Source organism: Amblyomma maculatum, chromosome 1 (genome assembly GCF_055883805.1).
Source record: "Amblyomma maculatum isolate TAMU_Amacu chromosome 1, ASM5588380v1, whole genome shotgun sequence".
Taxonomy (NCBI): Eukaryota; Metazoa; Arthropoda; class Arachnida; order Ixodida; family Ixodidae; genus Amblyomma; species Amblyomma maculatum.
Genome location: NC_139344.1, coordinates 7,679,650 through 7,701,534, shown reverse-complemented (window position 1 = coordinate 7,701,534; position 21,885 = coordinate 7,679,650). Strand labels below are relative to the sequence as shown.

Sequence of the window (21,885 nt, the reverse complement as noted above, 5' to 3'; positions counted from 1 at the left end):
GCTATTTCCAGAATGTTTTAATCCTGTCAATTCCATAGTTTCATGTGCTTTTTAAGGCATGCACCCATTTCAGAAAACTAACTATGGGACGCAGGCTCATTATAAAGGTGCTTCTATTCATCTCCATTCTATGTGAAACTCCAACCATGGGCACGACGGGTCCCAATTAAAATAAACCTCACCACGCGGGTTACATACTTCTGAAGCACGATAAGTTCCTATTATTTAATAGTCTTTATCTGCCAAAGCTCCATTAGGCCCCCACTGTAGCGACAGCCTTGAATTTATTTTATTTGCACAAGGCTTCCCAACATGTACTAAAGGTTCTGTATCCAAACTCTTGCATTTCGTCTCCACCAAAATATGACCAATCCAGTTATTAAATTCGGATGAAAATTTCCCGCCCAGCAAGTGAACAACACAGGCACCGTGCCCTTGCAGCATGCACATCTGTGTAGGTGATGGCATAGTGGAGGTCCCCAAAGCTAACACAACCAAAATGCATCCCTCCACTGTGGGTAAAAGTTATTCAGAAGTACCAAATGCACCATGTGAATTCTACATACACTGTTTTGATCAATTTTGGCACAGTGAAGACAGCAGCTTTCAAATTAGATGCACTGGTCGCATCTTGCAACTCTTGCCCACACAGTACTCCTAACACAGTACCTTTAGAATGTGCGAATTAATATATTAGCTGTAGTGGAATTGACCATATAAGTTTTGGAGCAGGCTTTGGAGCAGGCTTTGCAGCAGGCAATATGTCAACTTAATACAACCTCTTTTCTTTTGTACTAGGAGTTCAATGCCAAGAAATAAGATCACTATGTGAATTTACACCTCCGAATACGGAGGCGCTTGCTCCTACAGCACCAGTAGACATACCAACACACAAAATGACAAAAGTATGAAAGAGCACTGAACAAGGTTAAAGGAGGGCGAGCCTCAGTTCGCAAGCGAAGCCAACGTTTCGACAAGTGGACTTGTCTTCATATTTTCATACTGTGTAGCCATCTTCTTTCTCTCGTTCTACCCTGGAACATGGCAAAAGGAAACTAAAAGGAAAGGACAGAAATTTCAAGAGAATTAACGAAAAGATCTTCACTGCACACAAAATAAGCATCATGTTAGTTCTTTCATACTGCCGCTAAAAGAAATCTGAAGCCATTCCATCCCTACAGCTTAAATCTATATAAGCTGACCCCCAAAGATTACAGGGTATTTTTATGATGTCTGGCTGAATCAACTACAGAAGGCTTGCACGAGATGCAACAGGTGCCATTTTGCAGTGCAGCGTGCACCTCACATTGGACAAGATTGAACAAGGGGCGATAAGCTGAATGCAGTAACCACTGTAGCAAAAGGGTAACTACTGCAGCTTGAGTGCAAGCTCTATGCAAATTTCTGAATACTGCACGCTACCTTAGCTGCCTAATTTTTATATACAATGATAAATTTAAACGCATGGCTGAACAACCCACATATACTTGGTTTTCAAGGTTAGAAATGTGACCATGAACTAAGACATGAAAAGCAGTGATGAAAGGCAAGACAAGTACATCCTGAGAAAAATATTTATGGGGCAGATAATGGCCAGATATGAGTTGGCCAAGCCTTTTTCACGGCATGGCAAGCAGTGCACAAGGGTGATGGAATTAGTATCGTGTTCAACAAGCAGTTGAAGGAGATGTCACAGACCCACACCCAATACGTCAAAACACCCGATGCACTGGACAAAATGCGGCGATCGCAATACAAGGCTCAGAAAGAACCGGGAAGACTCGAGTGGATGTCCAAGTGTATCACAGGAGCAGTAGGATGAAGTTCAGAGTGTGCTGCAATGCAGGAGCAGAAGCCATGGCAGTTAACAATAGCAGCACGAAACTTAGGATAAGTGCAGAGTGTCAGGAATAGGACACCACAGAATACACCAGTGCTCAACACAGAGGACGTCCAGCACAGCCCCCAAAACTGCCTAAGAATGGTTTGCAAGACAGGGAATATAGCCCTACGAACGTGAAAGCTCATGCCTCACCCTTCACTGCCATACCTAGGAAGTCTTGCCATAGTTTTGCCCAGCACATTGGGTAGTAGCCCCCACCACCAGTGATTTACTGCAGCTCCTACTGGCCTTGTATTGTATTTATTGGTATTGTATTTAGATGCAGCATTGGAGCAATTTCATAAAAAGCATTCTCTTAGCAACGTGCTCTTAGATACCTCGCAAGCAGCGGCTGCACTGCGATGCTCTTCTCTGCATGCAGATAAGTCATTACAATAGTGCACTTTCCACTCCTGCCTTAAATTTAATGGAGATTTCAGGCTGGTATGGAAACTTTCACAGCACTTCTAGGTTTGCCTCAAGAAAAGTCCTGGTATGGATAAATCCACATTTCATGCCCAATAGTATATAGCCAAGCCAAATGTGAAGCCTCATCTTACTAGCATTCTTAAACACCTTTTCCAGAGTGGATGCAATGTATCGCCACTAGCTTTCCCTCTAGGTATTGCTAAGAAACTCCGTCAGATTTGAAAAAGATGGCACATGGAAATGATGTCTATTTCTTCAACTTACAAATCCCATTCACTCCTCTTTTTTCCCTCGAACAAAAAAAATCAAACTTATTAATTTGCTTTTTTGAACGAACTACAAGCACAAACACAGCTGCACCAGCCATTCAATACACCCAGCAATAAAACTTCAAAGCTAAGTTAAGCTTAATAAGACTTGAAATTTCTCCAACCAACACTTTTATTTTATAAAACCCGATGTTTCGGAGCCGGCTCGGCTCCTTCTTCAGGGGTGCATGACGCGGGGCTGCGTGCAGCTATAAGTAAAGGAATGGTCGAGGGGGAGAAGAAGGTGGGGGGGGGGAGAATGGGGAGGGGGTGGAATGTGTGTGAAAGGAATGAGAAGGAAGGAGGGGGGTTTAGACGAGTGAGGGTGCCGCAGGTGCAGGTGTGCTCGCTGGCGACTTTTTTCTTTTCTTCTGTGAAGTGGCCAGGAGAGAGCGAAGACCTTGCAAGTATACAGCAGGGAGGTTGCCTGTTGTCCGGTTGATGTTATTTGCGGTAGACTGTATGTGCCATGACTCGAGGAGGCGTCTTTTGCGGTAATTGGTCTCGGTCTCCAAGATGAACGTTTCTTCGAAATTTATTCTGTGGTCGGAATCTTCTGAATGTTCAGCTATGGGGTTGCGTTCTCTTGAAAAATTTCGTACATCGTTCTTGTGTTGCCGAATTCTTTCTTTTAGGTTTTTTGTTTCGCCAATGTAGCTAGCATCACAGTCTGCGCAGGGAATTTTGTAGACAATGCCTTGGGCTCTTTCTCTTGGTGGTCGATCTTTGGGGAAGGGTAGCAGGCTCCCCAAAGTGTTTGAAGGCTTGTGCGCCACTCGAATTCCCTCTTTTCTTAGAATACGGGCGATGGTTTCGCTGGCGCCTCGGACATAGGGGACAGTGACGTACTTTTGAGATGTAGTTGTTTGCTGCTGGTTATTTTCTTCCCAGGGCCTGTCGTTGCGTTTTTGGCGGCGAATGATTTTCCGGATAAATTTTTTTTGGGTAGCCGTTCATGGTTAGTTCCTTGAATATTAAGCGTTTTTCGTTTGCTTTGTCGGGCTCTGTGGTGCAATGTGTTTCCACTCTTTGTAATAAGGTCTTCACAACTGACGCTTTATGGCTTGTCGGGTGGTTCGAAGTGAAATGTTGAATGTTCGAAGCTGAACATTCAGAAGATTCCGACCACAGAATAAATTTCGAAGAAACGTTCATCTTGGAGACCGAGACCAATTACCGCAAAAGACGCCTCCTCGAGTCATGGCACATACAGTCTACCGCAAATAACATCAACCGGACAACAGGCAACCTCCCTGCTGTATACTTGCAAGGTCTTCGCTCTCTCCTGGCCACTTCACAGAAGAAAAGAAAAAAGTCGCCAGCGAGCACACCTGCACCTGCGGCACCCTCACTCGTCTAAACCCCCCTCCTTCCTTCTCATTCCTTTCACACACATTCCACCCCCTCCCCATTCTCCCCCCCCCCCCCACCTTCTTCTCCCCCTCGACCATTCCTTTACTTATAGCTGCACGCAGCCCCGCGTCATGCACCCCTGAAGAAGGAGCCGAGCCGGCTCCGAAACGTCGGGTTTTATAAAATAAAAGTGTTGGTTGGAGAAATTTCAAGTCTTATTTAGTTATCAACCCAACCAGACAGGCAAATCTGTCGAAATGTTTAGCTTTCTTAAGTTAAGCTTGCATACCGCATTAGAAGTTATTTCTGCCTGCCCTCCACTACTTGATATTACCCATTTTTCCTTTTTTTTCTCTGCAGTTGAGATGTTCTGCAGTCATACTCTTCCCAACCACACTTTACTGCTTAGTCTATGTTGCTTGTGCCTTGGAGTATAGTTTAGTGACTGCATCTGATTCACTAGCCCTTCTATGGTTGCAGCTGCCTGCACAAAAACTTGGCAAATTCCATGTTTCTTGGAGTAAACCAAAATGGCAATATTCAAATCAGCAGGTGCTTCATTTCCTTTGTTAGCAAAAACTCGTTTTACGTTCCAACACAAAGCTCGGCAAATCATTGCATGGTGCACTACAAGCTTGGTGCACAATACTTGGTGCATAGAGCATGTTAACAAATCTACCTTCGTCTCTGGTCATTAATATGAAGGAGCTCCATACTATCACGACAAGTAAAAGGCACTCAAGACAAGGCCCTCTAGAGATGCTCCAAGTAGAAGACCTGGAATACCAAACGCCTGCAGAGAGGCAACTTGAGTACCGCCTACCTGCGCACAGTGAGCCCCGGGGGATGGATGACACGGATGTCGGCCTTCTTGGGAACGCAACCAGGGGAGGGCTTCTGCACCACCAGGACTTGGGGTGCCTGTGTAGAGTGCGCTTTCTGCGGACTCGCAAGCTCTGCACGGATCACAATGGGGCTGCTTGGGCTGCGCTGCGACCCGCCAGCTTTGCGCACATTCAATTCATCTTGTATTTTGCGCAGGTTTTCTAAGTCCCGATTGTTGAAGCGGACATAACGTGCATCACCCCGATCTTGCACACTTGGCAACACGGCGGATGTGGCAGCTGATGAAACTACAACAGCAGGCAGCGCATCGGTAGAGACCACAGTTTCCATGGCAGCAGGCTCATTATCCACAACAGCTGAGTGAGCAGCAGCATCTGCTAGGCCAGCCTCTGGCAGGCCTGTGACCCCGGGCAGACCTGTGGCTGCGGGCAAGCCTGTGGCCGCAGGCAGGCCTGTGGCCGCGGACCCCGTGGCAGCGGACAAACCCGTGGCCACAGGCAGACCTGTACTTGTACTTGATGTGGCTTCTGGCAATCCTGTGGCTTTGACCTCTGTTAAGCCTTTGGCCTCCGACAACCCTTTGGCCTTGGCCTCTGACAACCCTTTGGCCTTCGACAACTCTTTGGCCTCCAAAATACCTTTGGCCTCTGGTGAGCCTTCGGTCTGTGGTGATTCTTTGACCTCTGGTGAGCCTTTGACCTCTAGTGAGCCTATGGCCTCTGGTGCGCCTTTGGCCTGTGGAGATCCTGTGGTCCCTGTGGCCTCTGGAAAACCTGTGGCTTTTGGCAAGCCAGTGAGTTTCGGCAGGCCTGTGGGTTTTGGCAAGCCTGTGGGTTTCGGCAAGCCTGTGGGTTTCGGCAAGCCTGTGGGTTTCGGCAAGCCTGTGGGTTTCGGCAGGCCTGTAGGTTTCGGCAGGCCTGTGGGTTTCGGCAGGCCTGTGGGTTTCGGCAGGCCTGTGGCACAGGCTTCTTGAGGGCCTGTGGCATTTGGTAAGCCTGCATTGTTTGGCAGGCCTGCAGTGTCTCGGAGGCCTGAAGCACCTGGTACAGCTGCAGTATTTGGGAGGCCTGAAGCAGCACCGTCACCAGCAAGTGTTCCAGCAACAGCATTGCTTCCCAACACAACAGCTTCAGAGAGGGCAGTGTCGGCAAGGGGCATGCTAGGAGTACTATTTGAGGTGTTCACAACAACTGTTTCAACGCTCTCGGGAACGTCCATGGCGACTGTGCAAACTTCAACACGAGGTGCATCTGCATCAAGGTCAGGTTCTTCTTGCCCACCGCCTGTCGCTGAAGGCATCCTGCCAGCTTCAGCAGGAAGTCCCGGCTGTTGCCCTTTCTCTGCTGAAAGCAATGAATCAAAAGAAGGTGGTTTACTCAGCAATGCAGTAAAAATACTCCCAGCGTGATGGTTTTCTAAAGAACCACTGCGGAGCACACAGCTTTGTTTTCTTTCCTTTTTTATCTATTTGGTAATTCCAGCTTTCTGGTGCTATAAAGTTAAGCCATTAAAACAGAGCATTACCTGAAGGCTTAACATAATTTTGCAATTTCCACAATTTGACTTTCATGTTGCTCAAGATATTAATCAAGCTATGTTTCTGAGCTCGTTGCATACCTCCAACATACTGTTGCAGAAAGAATAACATAAACCATGCATCAGTGCTTAAACTGTTCCTGCATCTTGCATAGCAAGAATACAAAGGCTTGCTGCATTTACGTGGAAACACTCAAGGAGTGTGTACTTGCATAAGTATCAGATACCCATTAATTTTCCCTAGGTAATGTGCCAGAAGAGTACCAGTGCTGAAGCACAGTGCCCAATGTCCTCTTTACGGCTGTACATGCTAAACTTCTGTACTGTTGCACACTGAACACACTGCAACAGAAGGAACAAAAGAAAAAATTAACTAAGTTAGCTTTCAAAATGCTCCTTGTGAAACGAAATACCTACAACCCACTTTGAGGATGCACCACATGACAGGGACACTATCTATATGTTGCATTCCTTTACAGGTTTCGAGCCTGGCCTGTCTGGCTTTGCCTCCCCCCGGCAGGCCGGTGCCACTCCAAACACGGGAAAACTGAGAGTCCTCACTGCACTCCATGGATCTTTTTAGCTTCATGTGTAATGTGTCTACAGGTAAACACATGCCCTCATGTCTACCAAATATGCTTGGCGTCACCTAAGCTTGCTCACAAGGTTCAGGCAACAATCCCACTTTTAATAGACTGCTTCAGCTGCAGACAAAGCAGCTTTAGATACTGCAATGCAAACCCCAAATAGACATTCCTGACTGCAAGGAAAGGTATGTTATAGTACACAAGGTTCAACGCTCCTAAGGGACAATTTTTTTTTTTTTTTTTTTAACTGAAGAGCCCATGAAAAGTTCTTCACTAAAAGCTAGAGAACACACACACATAATAGGTATCCCATCAGTCCTCTCAACGCAAGAATTTTTAAGCTAGCATCCCTAGCATCAAAAGTATTGCCGATTGAAACTAGCGCTCCTCCTCTCGTCTCTCAACTCAACGCACTCTGCCACGGCAGAAAAAAATGAAAACAAGCCTCGACGATGCCCCACCAAACTCAATTCTGCCCGCATCGCTTGGGCGCGACCAATGAGTGGGCATACCCAGCAAGCCCCGATGATGTCACATGGGATGTTTACGTCATATGGGAGGTTTTGGAAGGGGGTGGGGGGGTAGAGAATGTGTCGCCCTGACCAGTTGTGAGAGGTCACCAGGAGCACTTTTTAAAAATTTGTAAATTATACGCTCCAAAAAAAGCTTTCAAATTTGGCCCATGTACTCAAAAAGACTACGGCTATGAATTTCTTCAACTAGAATATTGGAGAAATTACAGTTTCAGGGGCCTTTTAGATGTGAGCCAACATGGTCATACAGTGTCCATACCATCACCAATCAATGGAGCAAAATTTTTTACGGATGAGCCCTAGTTACAGCGAACCAGACCCAGAATGCCACAAAACACAACAGCTGTACGTCTCAGGAGCTAGAAATGACAGAGAGCTTATGACAAGCCTGACTCATCCAACTCTGCTAAAGGGTTACCATCTCAAAGCAACAGGGCTGTGAGGAATGTAGCAGTGGAGAGTTTGAATTAATTTCCACCAGATGGGGTTCCTAAACAAACACTCATAGGGTGCCTTGATGGCCAGCGCCGCTTTCAGGGTGGAGACACTGCTCTCTCCGGCGGCATGTTGAGCCCCACTCTCCCGTTCGGTTGCACTGAGTGAAATGCGGTGGCGGACGGCTTTGATGATTGAACTACCGCTGTTGCGAATAATTCCTAAAAGTTTGTGTTCTACCAAGACTGGGTGATAACAGAGAATATTGCCAAAGTGAACCAGAGTTAATTACATTGAAGTATAAAATGTTTCGTAGCTCATTTTCCAAGAAACCCGGTCCCCTGTGAGGAGTCATTTCAGCAATGAAAGCAGCAAATCTCTTCACGATTCCTTGAACTCTGCACTCGAAATTATGAATACTTTTCCGACACTTATGATCTATTTTCAGCTGCAGCAAACCCACAGTCTTCTGTCCGTTGAAAAGCAAACACGGAAAACAGGGGAAACTGAATTGTAATACCGTGACCACAGAGTAAATAAAAATCGTCGGGAATGTTTGTTTGTACTGGCATGTTTTGTTTTTTTTCTTGTGCTAGCCGACGGCAGCAGGGATGGGATTTATTGACTCACGGACGAATCCGCCGACCAAAGCAGGTATTTTGTTAGAAGCTAGGAAGGCACGGCCTTTGTAGTCAAAATTCCATTTGATAGTCTAACGCACGTGCCTGTGAGTTAATTTACAAAAAACCAGCGGCATGTCTTTTCAGAAAGTGAGGTGAAAGGAATTCCAGAACCCTTGACATAAATTATTGGTACCTATCCGGTTTGGAGGAAAAGCCTTGGAGGACGGCTTTGACGATTAAACTACCGCTGTTGCGAATAATTCCTAAAAGTTTGTGTTCTACCAAGACTGGGTGATACCAGAGAATATTGCCAAAGTGAACCAGAGTTAATTACATTGAAGTATAAAATGTTTCGTAGCTCATTTTCCGAGAAACCCGGTCCCCTGTAAGGAGTCATTTCAGCAACCCTTTTTTTTTTTTGGTTGTTCGAAACTAAGCCCCCGAAGGAGCACAACAGGGTTAGCAGAGCCTTTTCCAAACACACACCCCTGAAAGAGCCAGGCGCCGGGCCGGGGGACGCTTGTACCCAATTTTACCGGTGGGTGTCCGGCGGCGGGTTTCGAACTGACCACCTCCCCAGCCGAGACGGGGTTAACAGGTGGGGTTTTTTTTGTTTGTTTCTTTCAGCGAATAAATGATTTTGATGACTTTAAAGCTGGCTGGCTATTTTTGGCAAATGAAAGGTTGTCTCGACATTTTTTAATGCGAAAAGTACATATACCAGTAATTAAGCTTCACATAAAGATTTTGAAGCTCTGTTAGTAGAAGAAATTCCTGTCATCAATAAAATGGGTTGTATTGGTTTCCACACTGCATTGAGCCCGAGGATGAGTATCGTGTGGTCTGCTTTTTTATGGCAGCTGTGGAAGTTCTCTACCATCACAGTAGCCAGGATACGCTTTCCCCGACGCCCATCAGCGATTTCATGTCTAAGGTTTACATGCAGCTGATAAACCTACTTGGCCAGTTGGCAGCTCTGGCTTCCTTTGTTAATTGTCAACTTTCACTGAACGTTACCATGCAAACAACCGTCCAGCAGCTATGCATTTCAAGCCACGAATATACTGAGCTTTCTTGCCTAATACCGAACGTGAAAACTGAACTCGACTTAATCTTATCGTCCCTATGGTTTCAATCGAAACATATGTCCAGCCCTTATAGCTATAAAGTACATGATATCAATAAAAGCTAATAATTGTTGGTCACAATGACTTTGATTTCCTCAGGTTTCAGTTAATCAGACTCTTTAACAACTTTCACCATGTTTTTTCTTTATTAATTTGTAGTAATAAAAAAATAAGCATTAATTAAAATTTATGCTTGGGTACATGACTTCTATAGGAAGCTGCATGCTGGGTAATCCACCATGTCGCTGTTGGCAGCAGACGGCGGGCAGTGTAGCCAGGTTGAACTAAGCGAGTGGCTTGTCGTTTTCGACGATCCACCGAACAAAAATGCGTGCTGCCCTTACGTGCGTGCAAGATATCAGGAATCTAAAAACATATCTCGGCAGATTCCTCAGGAATACACGCGTTGACGCTGTGCCCAAAAAATCGGGTGGGCTATGAAGAAATGCAAAGCAGTGCGGCATGGACCTGTTCAAGCCACGTGCAGACGATTGACTGCACTATGAATCTGGAACTGTGACCGCCCGCCAGCATCGTAGACATTCATAATTTCTAGTTCTGGCCAGTAGTTTGATACTTTCCCGGATTGATGTCGATCTCCGTGTGTTGGCCCATGCGAACCATTCGTGTCGGCGTCGCTAGAGGGGTCCTTTGCCTTCTCGTACTCGTGCAGACACATTTTTTTGAATTGTGAAGTACCCGCAGTCAGCTTGTCTAATCGCGCCAGCATCATCTGCGCGCACTTCGCGACTGTGTAGACAAGGTTGTGTGGCAGTGATGTGCTGCGTCATCTGCTGCCAACGATATCATGGTGGATTACCCAGCATTCATCACTTCATGCAAGCTCCCTATGCACATCACCAAGGTGTCATTGCATCATATTATCAACTTACCTATAGTAAACTGCATTATTTCTATGAGAAAGAAATTGAAAAGTAATTGGAAAAAATAACTGCGCAAAAATGGTTAATATTTGCAGCTAATATCTCCTGCTACTGATATCCCCACGAAAATCGCCTTGCGTAAAGTCTGCACTTTCACACTATGAAGTTCGGAGATCTTTATACTCTACATTATGACTAAGAAAATAAAGTAGCCGTGGGCAGTTTTCAGGGCCACCAGCACACTGAGGAGCACATCAGATCGCGATAGCTTGTTGATTTAATTCCAGTCGCATCGAACCTATTAAGCATAAAACTGGCCACGAACCACCAGGTCAAATTTCTACCACGAGGAAAACAAAATACATGCAGTCTTTTTCATGTTCAGTCGCGTTATTGCAATTACAAGACCACCACAAAGAGCCCACTCCGCAACACTGCTCACTGCATGCAGCTGTCGAGTGGGACCCAACATGCCCCTGCGAGGGGAAAACAGCGGCGCGGGGTGGTACAAAGGGTGCCCTCTCCCTGAAAGCAGAGGCAAAGGCATCGAGACACCCTAAGCACTCGCATTCACAGCACATAGAGAACTTTGTGCTATGCTTCCACTGAAACGTGGCCACTGCAGCAGGGATCGAACTTGCGTCCTCAGGCACATTAGCCAAGTGCTCTAACGACTGAGCCACCGCAGCGGGGCGTTAGCAAGAAAAAGGGAGCCATTCTTAAAGTTTAAGTTCCCGAGTGGTTTGTACAAATAGCTCAGAATTCCAGAATGTAATTAATGTGCACACGGATAAGCACTCACTACATCATATGCCTCAGTTCCACAAGCTGTGCTCAGACTGTGTAGTCATTTTCTTTCTTTTTTTTTTTGCACAACTGTCATCAGCCAGAACTTTCAATACTGTAAACACATTCAATTTCCAGCCATGTGCATAATACCAAACAAAGCTTTGAACCAACATATTAAAGAACACAAAAAAAATATGCAAAAATCCCTAATACTAAGAACTATTACTGTGTAGTGCACAGCTACTTCAACAGTGAAATTTCAGCTGTCACTAGAACAGACATCAATGCTTAGCTTTACCACAGCATGAGCAAGTAAATGCAAGGCCAAAAAGACAAGATAAAACTAAGAATCCAGCATTCGGAGTTAGCAGTCATGAAAACACGGGCACGGATTTAATCACTAAACGGTAAGAGAGCCCAATGTATTAGAAATGTAATGGAACTTGGGAAACTTGCCATACATACTGGGCAACAGAAAGTGCGGCCAAAGAGATGAGGCTTCTTTGTTCACATTTTGAGCACATCGGGTTCTTTTGTTCTTGAATGTTTAAATCTGTGCACCCCCATTGCTGTAACTGGCAATGCTGAATGCTGGCGCTTGCCTGTATGTTTCGTCTCGTCCTCCTCTTATTGGCTGCACCTTCACTCAGCATGTATGACCAAATTTCACCAATGCCCTCTTTAAAATTTAGCTCCACATTCACCATTAACTCTGTCTTCAGGCTAAGCTTTCTAGTTCTTCAGCACTGGAGTTCCCTCTTCCTGCTACCATAATTCAAGTGGCAAGATGAGAGTAATGGATGTACCGCTGATAGTACGTCCCATTATGAATATGTCAACAAGTGGTACACATGCCATGTACACAACAAAAAAAAATGTACAACAAAATATCAATGCATCCATGATTAAACTAGCAAGCGAATTACTGCACAGTGCATCCTGCACTGTTATTGCAATTATGTGTCACCACACATCACACAGCAGAAATTTAGAGCCATTCAGTAGCAAAGCATCCCCACAAAAAAGCAAACACACAAAAAAAAAAAGCAAGCATCCGGACATTGCTTTAACTGCTCAGACAAAAAAAAAAACATTATCCAAAATTATCTAAGTAAAATTATCTAAATTTTCAAAGGGATACACAACAAAGCTTTCGTTGAGGACAGAGCAAGAAGCAGTTATGCTTCCCCACGAACTAAGTGTTCCTCGTTCACCTGATCCAGTGGCTGCACATGCTTCTTTACAGCCAATTCAAGCATAAAAGACAATCTTCATGAAAAACAGAGCGCACTTCCTTTCAGAACAGTTTCAAAACACAACTATACTTTTTATATGATATACTGCAGCACATTATACAACAAGACTGCCGAGCTCTATCGTAAGATTTGTTTGCTAGAATTTACATTCATCTTTCTGGCAAAACCTCATTCCAGAAAGGCAATTTTCATATATATATTCATGAACACAAAGCAAAAATAGCTGCATATTAATATTTGTCTTACAAGTCAGGCTTTATATTTTTCACCCAAAAAAAAACAAACGGGCACTTTGCAAAGAGAATTTCATGTACACTATCAAACAGGCACAAGCCAGGATGCTTTGTTTCTAATTCTTAATCCCTCCCTACTAAAGCTAAAACAAACATTCTTAAACGGTACTCTGAATATGAGAACTCAAAGGCAAAGAATACACTAAGTTCTTTCAGAAAACCTGCAAACACTACAAATATTCCAACATGGGCAATATGTATGTGCACCTTAGAGATACGAAGCTCTGCTGTCTGGGTTGAATAACTTTTTTTGGGTGCACGCAGTAATAGTTGCTATAATGCTATCAATGTGCTAAACAAGAAGCACTCCTCATTACACCTCTGCCATACAACAGTCGTTCTTATTTTCAACAAGCTGCACGCCACTGGATTACACAATGAGATGCATTAGGACCAGAATGTGTGTGTGTAATACTTTCAGATTTTATGCAAAAACATGGAGACCATACAGCTTAATTAGGGTTGAAAAGTTTGAATGCTATCAGCTTTACCGTGCCGGCGCGCGAGTACATTTGAGAACGGATATAACAGGTTTTAAGACCGTGCGAATAACGCACCGTTACGCGAGAGAACTCTCCGAAATTCGCTCGACACACTAGAAGGTAATTCAACCGGGCCAACCACAGGTTAAATAAAGCATTATATCCTTAGAGGCAACTACATAAAGGCAATTACGCTGTGCAAGGTGTCGAAATAATAGTACACAAGAATGCGCCTACAAAGACGACAGAAATAAGTGCGCGAAAGCAAGCTCAGGTAAACAGAAGACTTGCGTCCATCATGAGTATCATGATTAGCGCCATTTATGACACTGCAGGATTTACCCGGCGACAACGACAGCAACAAATGCGGCTCTGCTTTTCCGAAATATGTTGTTACTACACTAGTGCATGGTGCGAGCGCGACTTAAAAGGAGCAGGTCAGGTGCGTCTATGAAACTAGTTGCATCGGTTGTTAATCAAGGCCGCAGACACAACATACACAGCACTGAAAACCCGAGTAAAGACAATGTAAAAAAAAATATCAGAAAAATATCAGGAAGTCGGTAAAACATTCGACATCGTACCCATCTTCCTAGTTCGCGGCGACGAGAGCGCCGACGTAACACCGAAAACGTGAAACGAGACAGTCCAAATTTGCGTTTGAACAAAACAAAAAAAAAATGCTCCAGAATTATTTTTCCTCGCAAATCATAAAAGAATGGCAAAAAGTTACAATGCACAGTTACAGGAAATAACGGAGAAAGCATGCTCAAAAAACGCACGTCCCTACTTCGTGATTTCGTATCGACTGCAGTAGCGGATGAGGCGTTCCCTGGCTGTGAAAAATAACAACATATGTATCACAGCAGTGCTTAATAGTTCAATAGTCTGATACAAAACTGAACTTTATGACTTGAATCCATGTTAAAGCTGCCGTAAAATCTGCAGCATGCGGCAATTTCGATGAAAACAACTAGGCCTAATACAGCGATGCAAGCTATGACCTCGGCCTAGCCTTGCTCAGTTTTTCTACAGGCGCAGGAAAAATGTGGGCAAAAGCGACGCCAAAGAAGTCGCGAAACACATAATGACGCAATTTGAACACGCAGCTGAAAGTACAATCTTACGCAAAAGCGCAAGCATCACAACTGCAACATACGAGATTCCGCAGCAGAATGCCACGAAGACGAAAAGCGCTAGTTATTCTTGAATGACGCGCCATTTGCTGGCTACGAAGACAGGGAAATTTGAAACCACAAAACGCGACTTGTTATGTGAACCGCAGTCGTTCATGCGGATTTTTCCATCACAAATGCAATCACTAAACGTGCCTGCAGAGCAGTTCAGGAGCAAATCAGAACATGTTTCTACACGAAAAATTCAAGTACGCTTCTATTTACGCGGAAAGAAAGTGACCCACCTCAACTCATCAATGTTCGGCACCCAATGCGGCCAGATATGCAAATATCATAACTGAATTTATACCGCAACCGTGTCCCCTAAAGCTGGCGCAGTCTCATGCACAAGAAACACTCCTAGTCAAGTAATAATTGCGGTTTACCTGACTCTTGAGACAGCATCCTGCAAGCTTCAAAATCACGCGCCGTCCATTACAATCCCAGGATGCGTCGCGCGTCGCGGATGGCTAGCTGCTTTCTTTTTTTCTTTTTTTTCTTCCTCCATGCCCGCTGGAAGGCAAAGACGCCGATTCCCCACCCACCAAGGCTCCGCGGATTATTTAGGGCAAAGTAGGCGGCCTTGCCTAGCCGCCCCTCTGCTTTGAGTCATCGTGCGGTAAATTCTACCACTTCTCGATACGAATGATACAAAACGGAGGGGCACAGCCGCAATTAAGAGCGATAATTAGTGAATGACATAATCCTCGTTTTCAAGACGAATTGTTAGTAAAACTTGGAGGCGCCGACATCCTACGTATTGTCGATTTTCTTTTTTTTTTCTTTTTTGACTGCGAAGTATGACATGATTACATGATGAAAGCAATACTGTCCGGCAGTGACGGCACCGCGACTGTAACAAGGTAGCATCAAATGCGCACTTAGTGGGAATAGTTGTCAGCATTGATCGGCACAATATCTGACAAGGTGGCGCTGCAATCGAAATAACTGGCTTCCATCTAGCATGTGTGCCCTATTAATAGCTTTGCGTGCGCAATTATTAAATATATTTTTGATTTTCTTGTCTTAAGCGTCTCTCGCCGACCAGGCTGACGTGTGTCGGCAGTGGCTGATGCGGCGTGCGGCGTAGGTGGTCCAAGTAGAGCAGCAGCCAAGCCAAAGTTATTGACTGCTTGAAAAGACGCTAATGATAAGTGGTTATAGAGTTGCATGCGACATGGTGCATGCAAACGACACCAGCCTCGGCGAACCAAACAAAATCATGCGAAGTATAGCCAATGGTGTACTGAAGTGCGCACCTCTGTACGAGGTCAGTTCGCTCGCAGCGTCCTCTATGGTTGGCTTGGCTGCTACACGGCCGGGAAGCACTCGAAGGTGGAGTGCACTCTTCCTCTCCCTCGAGACCAGCCATGGCTTTTCAACGCGAAGTCAGAGTAGCTTCACCGTGTAGTGCTGTGGTCCAAAGCTCTGGTGGTATGTTAGTGCATAGCCTCCTCTATTTTTTTCTATGGACGGTGGCTATGGTTAGTGCCACGACCGGCTTTATGTTAGTGCCAAGGGTGCCTCGAATCTCCATCCTCGACGCTTCGATGTCAGCGCCGGCGCTGCATCGAGGCACCGGCTTGTCGCTCAACAGCCCGCGAGCCGCTCCGCGTTATCATTGAAACTGTAGAAACTGGGATGGGTAAACAGTGTTCATTCAAGTTGCATACTAGGCAAGTATATCTTATTATCTTAACAAGTTTCATTATCAGTTCAGATGCAAGCTATTTTTTCGTCATTCGAACGTTCTGGCAATCGGCAGTCTCCCACTATCAACAATCAGGGGCGAATTGAAAATTGTTCTGTAGCGATGAAGACCTACGGATCGTTGGAACCGCAGTAGGCGCCGCAAAGGTGATATGTCGTCAATAAGAGAAGCCATGTACCGGCTTAAAAACTAGCGCTTTCGGCCGAAAACAAACGCTAAAAACTTGTTTCTGCAAGACGTTTACGACGCTGTGTGCTGCTCTCGAACTACACGGCGTTTTCGACACGTTCAGCGTTCAACAATTCACTGACGACGCCATGCAAAGACAGAAGAGCCCTGCTGGCGCTTAGTTAGTCCCAAGCAAGCTGATTTTATTCGCAAACACGTTACTGAAACGTCTTATTAGTTCTTGGGTGCGGTTGTAGCTCTCGTCGATTTATGAGTAGTAATGGAAGGAAAGTATGGGCCAAAAGTTTTGCTTCACGGCGGCGCACTTCATCGTGTAAGCCCTCAAACACCAAAGCATGGTGTTTGAGGGCTTACACGATGACAGAGTCTACTGCGAAAAGCAAAGATGGATTCTAATTTATAGAGATTAACGATGCACCACCTTAAACAGCTGGGTGTAAAATTACACTTGTCTCCAATAAGCACTGACATGATTATTTGTGCAAACGTGCAGTGTGCAATCAAGGCCCTGTTATGCTGACAGCTGCAGCGAGGCTTGCAGAATGAATGCTTTGTTGATCACGTATTTAGGAGCTCTCCTTTCCAATTGCTTTCACCTACATTTTAGTGACAACACAGGGTTACTTTTACTGATGGCTCAGAAAGCTTGATTTAAGACCAAAATTGTTGTGGTGCTTTAAATGTTTGATTGATCCATGACAGCTTAAGGGCTGAGACAATAGAAACATTGAAGCAGCTGTAATGTGTCTGTAGCATAAATGAAAACACCGATCGGCCTTTCATTAAAATGTGGAATAACCTTCTTTCAATCTGTATGTGGATACTAATAATACAGTCGTGTAGTAACAATGCAAGTATGAAACCAAGTGAACGGTTCCCGGCGGATGAATTGCTGTCAAATCACTGCTGGATGCTATTGCTTGATTTGTAGTTTGATCTGTGAGATGTAACTAATAGCTGTGAGTGCCAAAGTATAATCTGTCACCTAAATATTTTATGCGTAGAAACTTTTTTGCAGAGACCGCTGCACTTATTCTTCTATTTTTGAAAGCTTGTCACATTTGACATATTTAGTCTGATGGCTTTCATGCAGTACTTGGGAAGTTTTTTGTTGTTTCCAAATAGCTTGTGAACTGTTCTTGTTTATGTTTTGATGTTCTGCTTTCATGTTGTTGAGACCTTGATTTTTAGTTCTATTGAACAGTAAAATTTGCCAATTGCTTTTGGGACCAGTGTAAAGTGCGTAGAATTTACTACTAGATGCAGGAAGGTTTGGTTAGATCTGCAAGCACTGAATGGCTTAAACACTTGGCAGGTATGCTAAACAAGAGTACTGGAGTATGGGTACATAATTGGAGTGGCTTAGCACTGTGTTGCAAGCCAACAGTTTGCAGTGACAAAAGGAATAATGCCCTGGCCTGTGCTCTTTTTTTTTTTTTCTTGACTTACCACAAAAATGAGATTCAGTTCAGTCGTGACCGACTCTTCGTGACCCTATGGACCATGTCACGCCATGCTTTCCGGTCTCTATCTTCCTAACATCACATAACTTCATCTGCAGTGCCTCAAGGATGCCATCTAACCATCGCGTTCGCTGCCTACCCCTTCTCCGGCGACCCTCAACCTTTCCCAACATCAAATCTTTCTCCAGCGACTCCTCTCTTCTCATCAGATGACCAAAGTAGCTGAGCTTTAGCTTTAGAATTTGACCCTCCAATGAGCAGTCAGGGTTTAAGGTCGTCAATATCGACTGATTTGATCTTCTGGCAGTCCAAGGAACTCTCAAGAGTCTTCGCCAGTGTTACGACCAAGCATCCGCATTTGCGCGCTCTATTGTTCGCCTGTGGGCATGGAAAAGTATTGTGAAAATGTAGTGATGGTCCAATGGCTCTAAGTGAGCCTGTTTCCAGGAACCCTGTTTTGTAAGCCTGTTTTGCTTTGTGGACAACCTGCAAATGCCAAATTGACCCTGTCAAGAGAACGTCTGGAAAAACACAAAGAAACGTCCCCCTGCGGGAAATAGCCGGAAGTGCTTTCTTTCTTTTGTTCACCCTTCCAGTCGAGAAGTGCTATCCTCCAGTGATGAATGCCTCCTATCCAAAGGAGACGACAGAGTGACATGTCCGCTGACGTGCAGGACAAGAAAGGAGCATGACTCATACGGCCATTAAGTGATTTCCCGGGAATGCAGGAAAGATTTGCAATTGTCGAAAAGGGACAATGTTGGGAGCCCTATGCGGCGCCACGTGCACTCGGGTTTCTGAGAAGTAAAACCCCTTGTCAGAACCAGCCTGTGGTTTCTTTGCTGAAGAATAGAAATGTACCTCCTCTCCTCGCCGTTCCCAAGCTTTTCCCGCCAACAAGTGATCACGCCCAACGAATGAATGCCGGACCAGTCAGTGCTTCAGACCATCAGTGCAGTGATGTGTTCGATTGGATGCCGATACCTGAGGGGCGTGCCCTGGATTTGGTTGGTCAGCATCTTCAGAGAGGGGCTGGACATAGGGGGTTTTAAGGACGCTGCAGAGCACGAAATGTCGCTCTGGGCCCTGGGTAAACGGCTCATCCAGTCGCTTCTCGCTATGAACTCTTAACGCTTGTCATTTTGCTGATGTACCCTTCTTCTTCATGTAAATATTCTTGTAAATACGTTTTCTCAAAGTGCCAGTAAACCTGCTTGTACATATTTTACCAACTTCGAAGATTCAGTCCTTCTTCAACCCGGAGTCTCTGCACGCTACCAAGTGAAGGCCGGGTCGCCATAGCCCCAGCGTCACGACAACTGGTGGCAGCGGTGGGATCTGAATCTACAAGCCACAACATCTGATGACTGGAGATGGGATCTGGATCTACAAGCTACAACATCTGGTGATTCGAGGTGGATCAGAATCTACAAGCCACATCTTGTGATCGGAGGTGGCATCTCAAGCAACAAGCAGGCGCAACAATCGGCCAACAAGAGAGCAGCTCGGAACATCGATCGCATGTGTGGGTGAGTGCTTGGCTTTTCTTCTGATGTGGACCAGGTTCTAGAACAGGGTTAGATTTTAGAACTGGTAAAAAGTGTTGAAACGCCTTTAGGTTTGGTAGTTTGCACTGTTGTTTTGGAAGTAGCCGACACTCGGAGCGATCATGGACCTACAAAAGCTGCAGAAACCGGAACTGTTGCAATTGTGTGAGGAATTGGGAATTGATACAAGAGGTTTGGCACGAAAACCTTTGATTATAAAGGCAATCACAGATTTGGGAGCCGATGATGAGGAGCTCAGTGAAGCATGGAACCTCATCGCCCAAAAAAAGGAGGAGCAGCTCAGACAGCAGAAAGAGCGGGAAAAAGAGGAAAAGAGGCGTGAGCGTGAACTTGAGAGGGAAAAAGAGGAAAGGGAGCGCGAACGTGAGAGGGAAAAAGAGGAAAGGGAGCGCGAACGTGAGAGGGAAAGAGAGGAAAAGAAGCTAGAAATTGAGCTCCGGAAATTAGAACTAGAGTTGAGCAAGAGGTCGGGCGATTGTCCCCAGCTAGCGGTACCTCGTCTCAACAAGGAGGCAAATTTCAAGATGTCAAAGTACATGCAGCCATATGTGATATCAGGGGATATCGGTCTGTATCTGGCTAACTTTGAGCGAACTTGCGAAAAACTGTCCTTCCAGCGAGACACTTGGTCTCAGAGATTATTGACGGTTCTGCCCTGCGAGGCAGCGGAGGTTGTCGCGCGGCTAAGCAAGGAGGACGCGGACAACTACGAGAAGGTCAAAGCTTGCCTTCTGAGAAAGTATAGGCTTAGCGCCGAGGCGTTCAGACAACGTTTTCGGAACGCTACTAAGTCCAGGGACGAGAGTTACCCTGAATTCCTGTACAATTTAAGAGTAAATTTGGGCGAGTGGCTAAAGAGCACAGATTCCTACAGTGATAGGGACGCTGTAGTCGAGCGAATTCTTTTGGAGCAGTTTTATAACTGCCTGCCAGAAAAAGAAAGAAATTGGTTACAGGACCGAGGCGACATTAAGTCGGCAACTGAAGCTGCCGAACTCATTGAGGAGTACACTTCGCGCCGACAATTCAGCAACCCAGCAGTGGATAGGCCCCGCAATCCCAAGTTGAGTGTGAATAACCGTCAGAAAAGGCACTTTGCTAGATTTGCAAACGAAGAAAGGAAGGCTTCTTCAGGCAAACGCCCTAGAAAGGATGGCAGTGAGAAAAGTGGAGAAGTGACCAACGCGCAGAACACAAAGAACATGCTTGGGGCTAGGAAGCCGCTCACATGCTTTAGGTGTAATGAGCAGGGTCACATTGCCGTCAACTGCCGGAAAGAAAAGATTGCTTTCTCGTATGTCAGGGACTGCGATGAAAATATGCAGCTTTTAGAACCCTACCTGCATGACCTAGTAGTCAACGGGAAGCCTTGCAAGGTACTGCGCGATTCGGCCGCAACGATGGATGTTGTCCATCCGGCGTATGTGTCGCCTTCCGACTATACAGGACAGTGTGCGTGGATCCGCCAGGTAGTGGAGGAACAGAGTGTGTGCTTGCCAATCGCGAACGTGGTCATCGAGGGCCCTTTCGGCGAGTTAACAACCGAGGCTGCCGTTTCAGAAAAGCTGCCTAAGTGCTATCCGTATTTGTTTTCCAACAAATCGGACATGCTACTGCGAAAGAGGGGCATCCTTTTCGGAGACAGTGTTGTGCAAGCATTAACACGTTCAAAGGCGCGAGAACTAGCTACACTGCTCATTCCAGAAAAATCCACAGCGGAGGAAACGGCAGTTAAAACAGTGGTAAATGCGGAAGATAGCAGGTCAGAAAACTTTGAGAGCGAGGCATCTCAGATATGTCAACTTGAAAGTGAGCTTGATGAGACGCGGAATGAGGACGTTCTTGAGAATAACCTCTTGCCGCCAGTGTCTAGTAATCTCACGAGACTTTTAAGTGGAACCCGAGAGGACTTAACTATGGAGCAAGCCAATGATCCCAAGAATAAGCTCGAAGTACAGTGGGAAGGACCTGCTGAAGTCGTTGCAAAGCTTTCTGACACTAACTACGCAGTGAAAATCCCCGATAGTCGTAAAGCAGTGCGCATTTATCATTGCAGTCTTATGAAGCCCTATGAGCAGAGGGAAACCATGGTAAATCTAACGTTAAACCTTCCTGAGGAGATTGGGGATAACTTGATTTGCCTCAGCGGAAAAGGAAGCAACGCTCAGGAGCTTCACAAAAAGACGGAGCAGAGAGGAGAACTAAAGAAATCCCAGCTGTCCGATCTGGGCGAAATAATAACAGAGTTTGAGGCCTGCTTCGTGGACAGGCCAGGCAGAACTGATTTGACTGAGCACGATATTGAGCTGACTTCAGACGTGCCAGTGCGATCAAGGTGCTACCGATTTTCTCCAAGGCAAAGAGAAATTCTGGATAGGGAAGTAACTCGCATGCTGGAATTGGGAGTAATAAAACC

The 21,885-nt window shown here is 45.5% G+C and overlaps 1 protein-coding gene and 1 long non-coding RNA gene across 10 annotated transcripts in view; one reads left to right on the top strand and one right to left on the bottom strand.

The window, feature by feature from the left end:
- LOC146201583 (uncharacterized) overlaps window positions 1-7,033 on the top strand; it is a 78,377-nt gene extending 71,344 nt beyond the window's left edge. For all 3 annotated transcript variants that reach the window (XR_014703567.1, XR_014703570.1, XR_014703568.1), the window contains one exon: window positions 6,834-7,033. This is a non-coding gene — a long non-coding RNA (uncharacterized LOC146201583). The remainder of the gene's footprint in view (window positions 1-6,833) is intronic.
- The window catches only part of LOC146201582 (uncharacterized), a 79,558-nt gene extending 64,201 nt beyond the window's left edge, over window positions 1-15,357 (bottom strand). The window contains exons 1-2 of one of the 7 annotated variants that reach the window (XM_084587685.1): window positions 14,925-15,357; window positions 4,796-6,161 (exon numbers count right to left, since the gene is read on the bottom strand). In XM_084587685.1, coding sequence (XP_084443811.1) covers window positions 4,796-6,161; window positions 14,925-14,943 — 1,385 coding nt within the window. In that variant the 5' untranslated portion in view covers window positions 14,944-15,357. The other 6 variants (XM_084587686.1, XM_084587690.1, XM_084587691.1 and 3 more) reach the window with 6 other exon arrangements.
- Window positions 15,358-21,885: the final 6,528 nt, after the last annotated feature.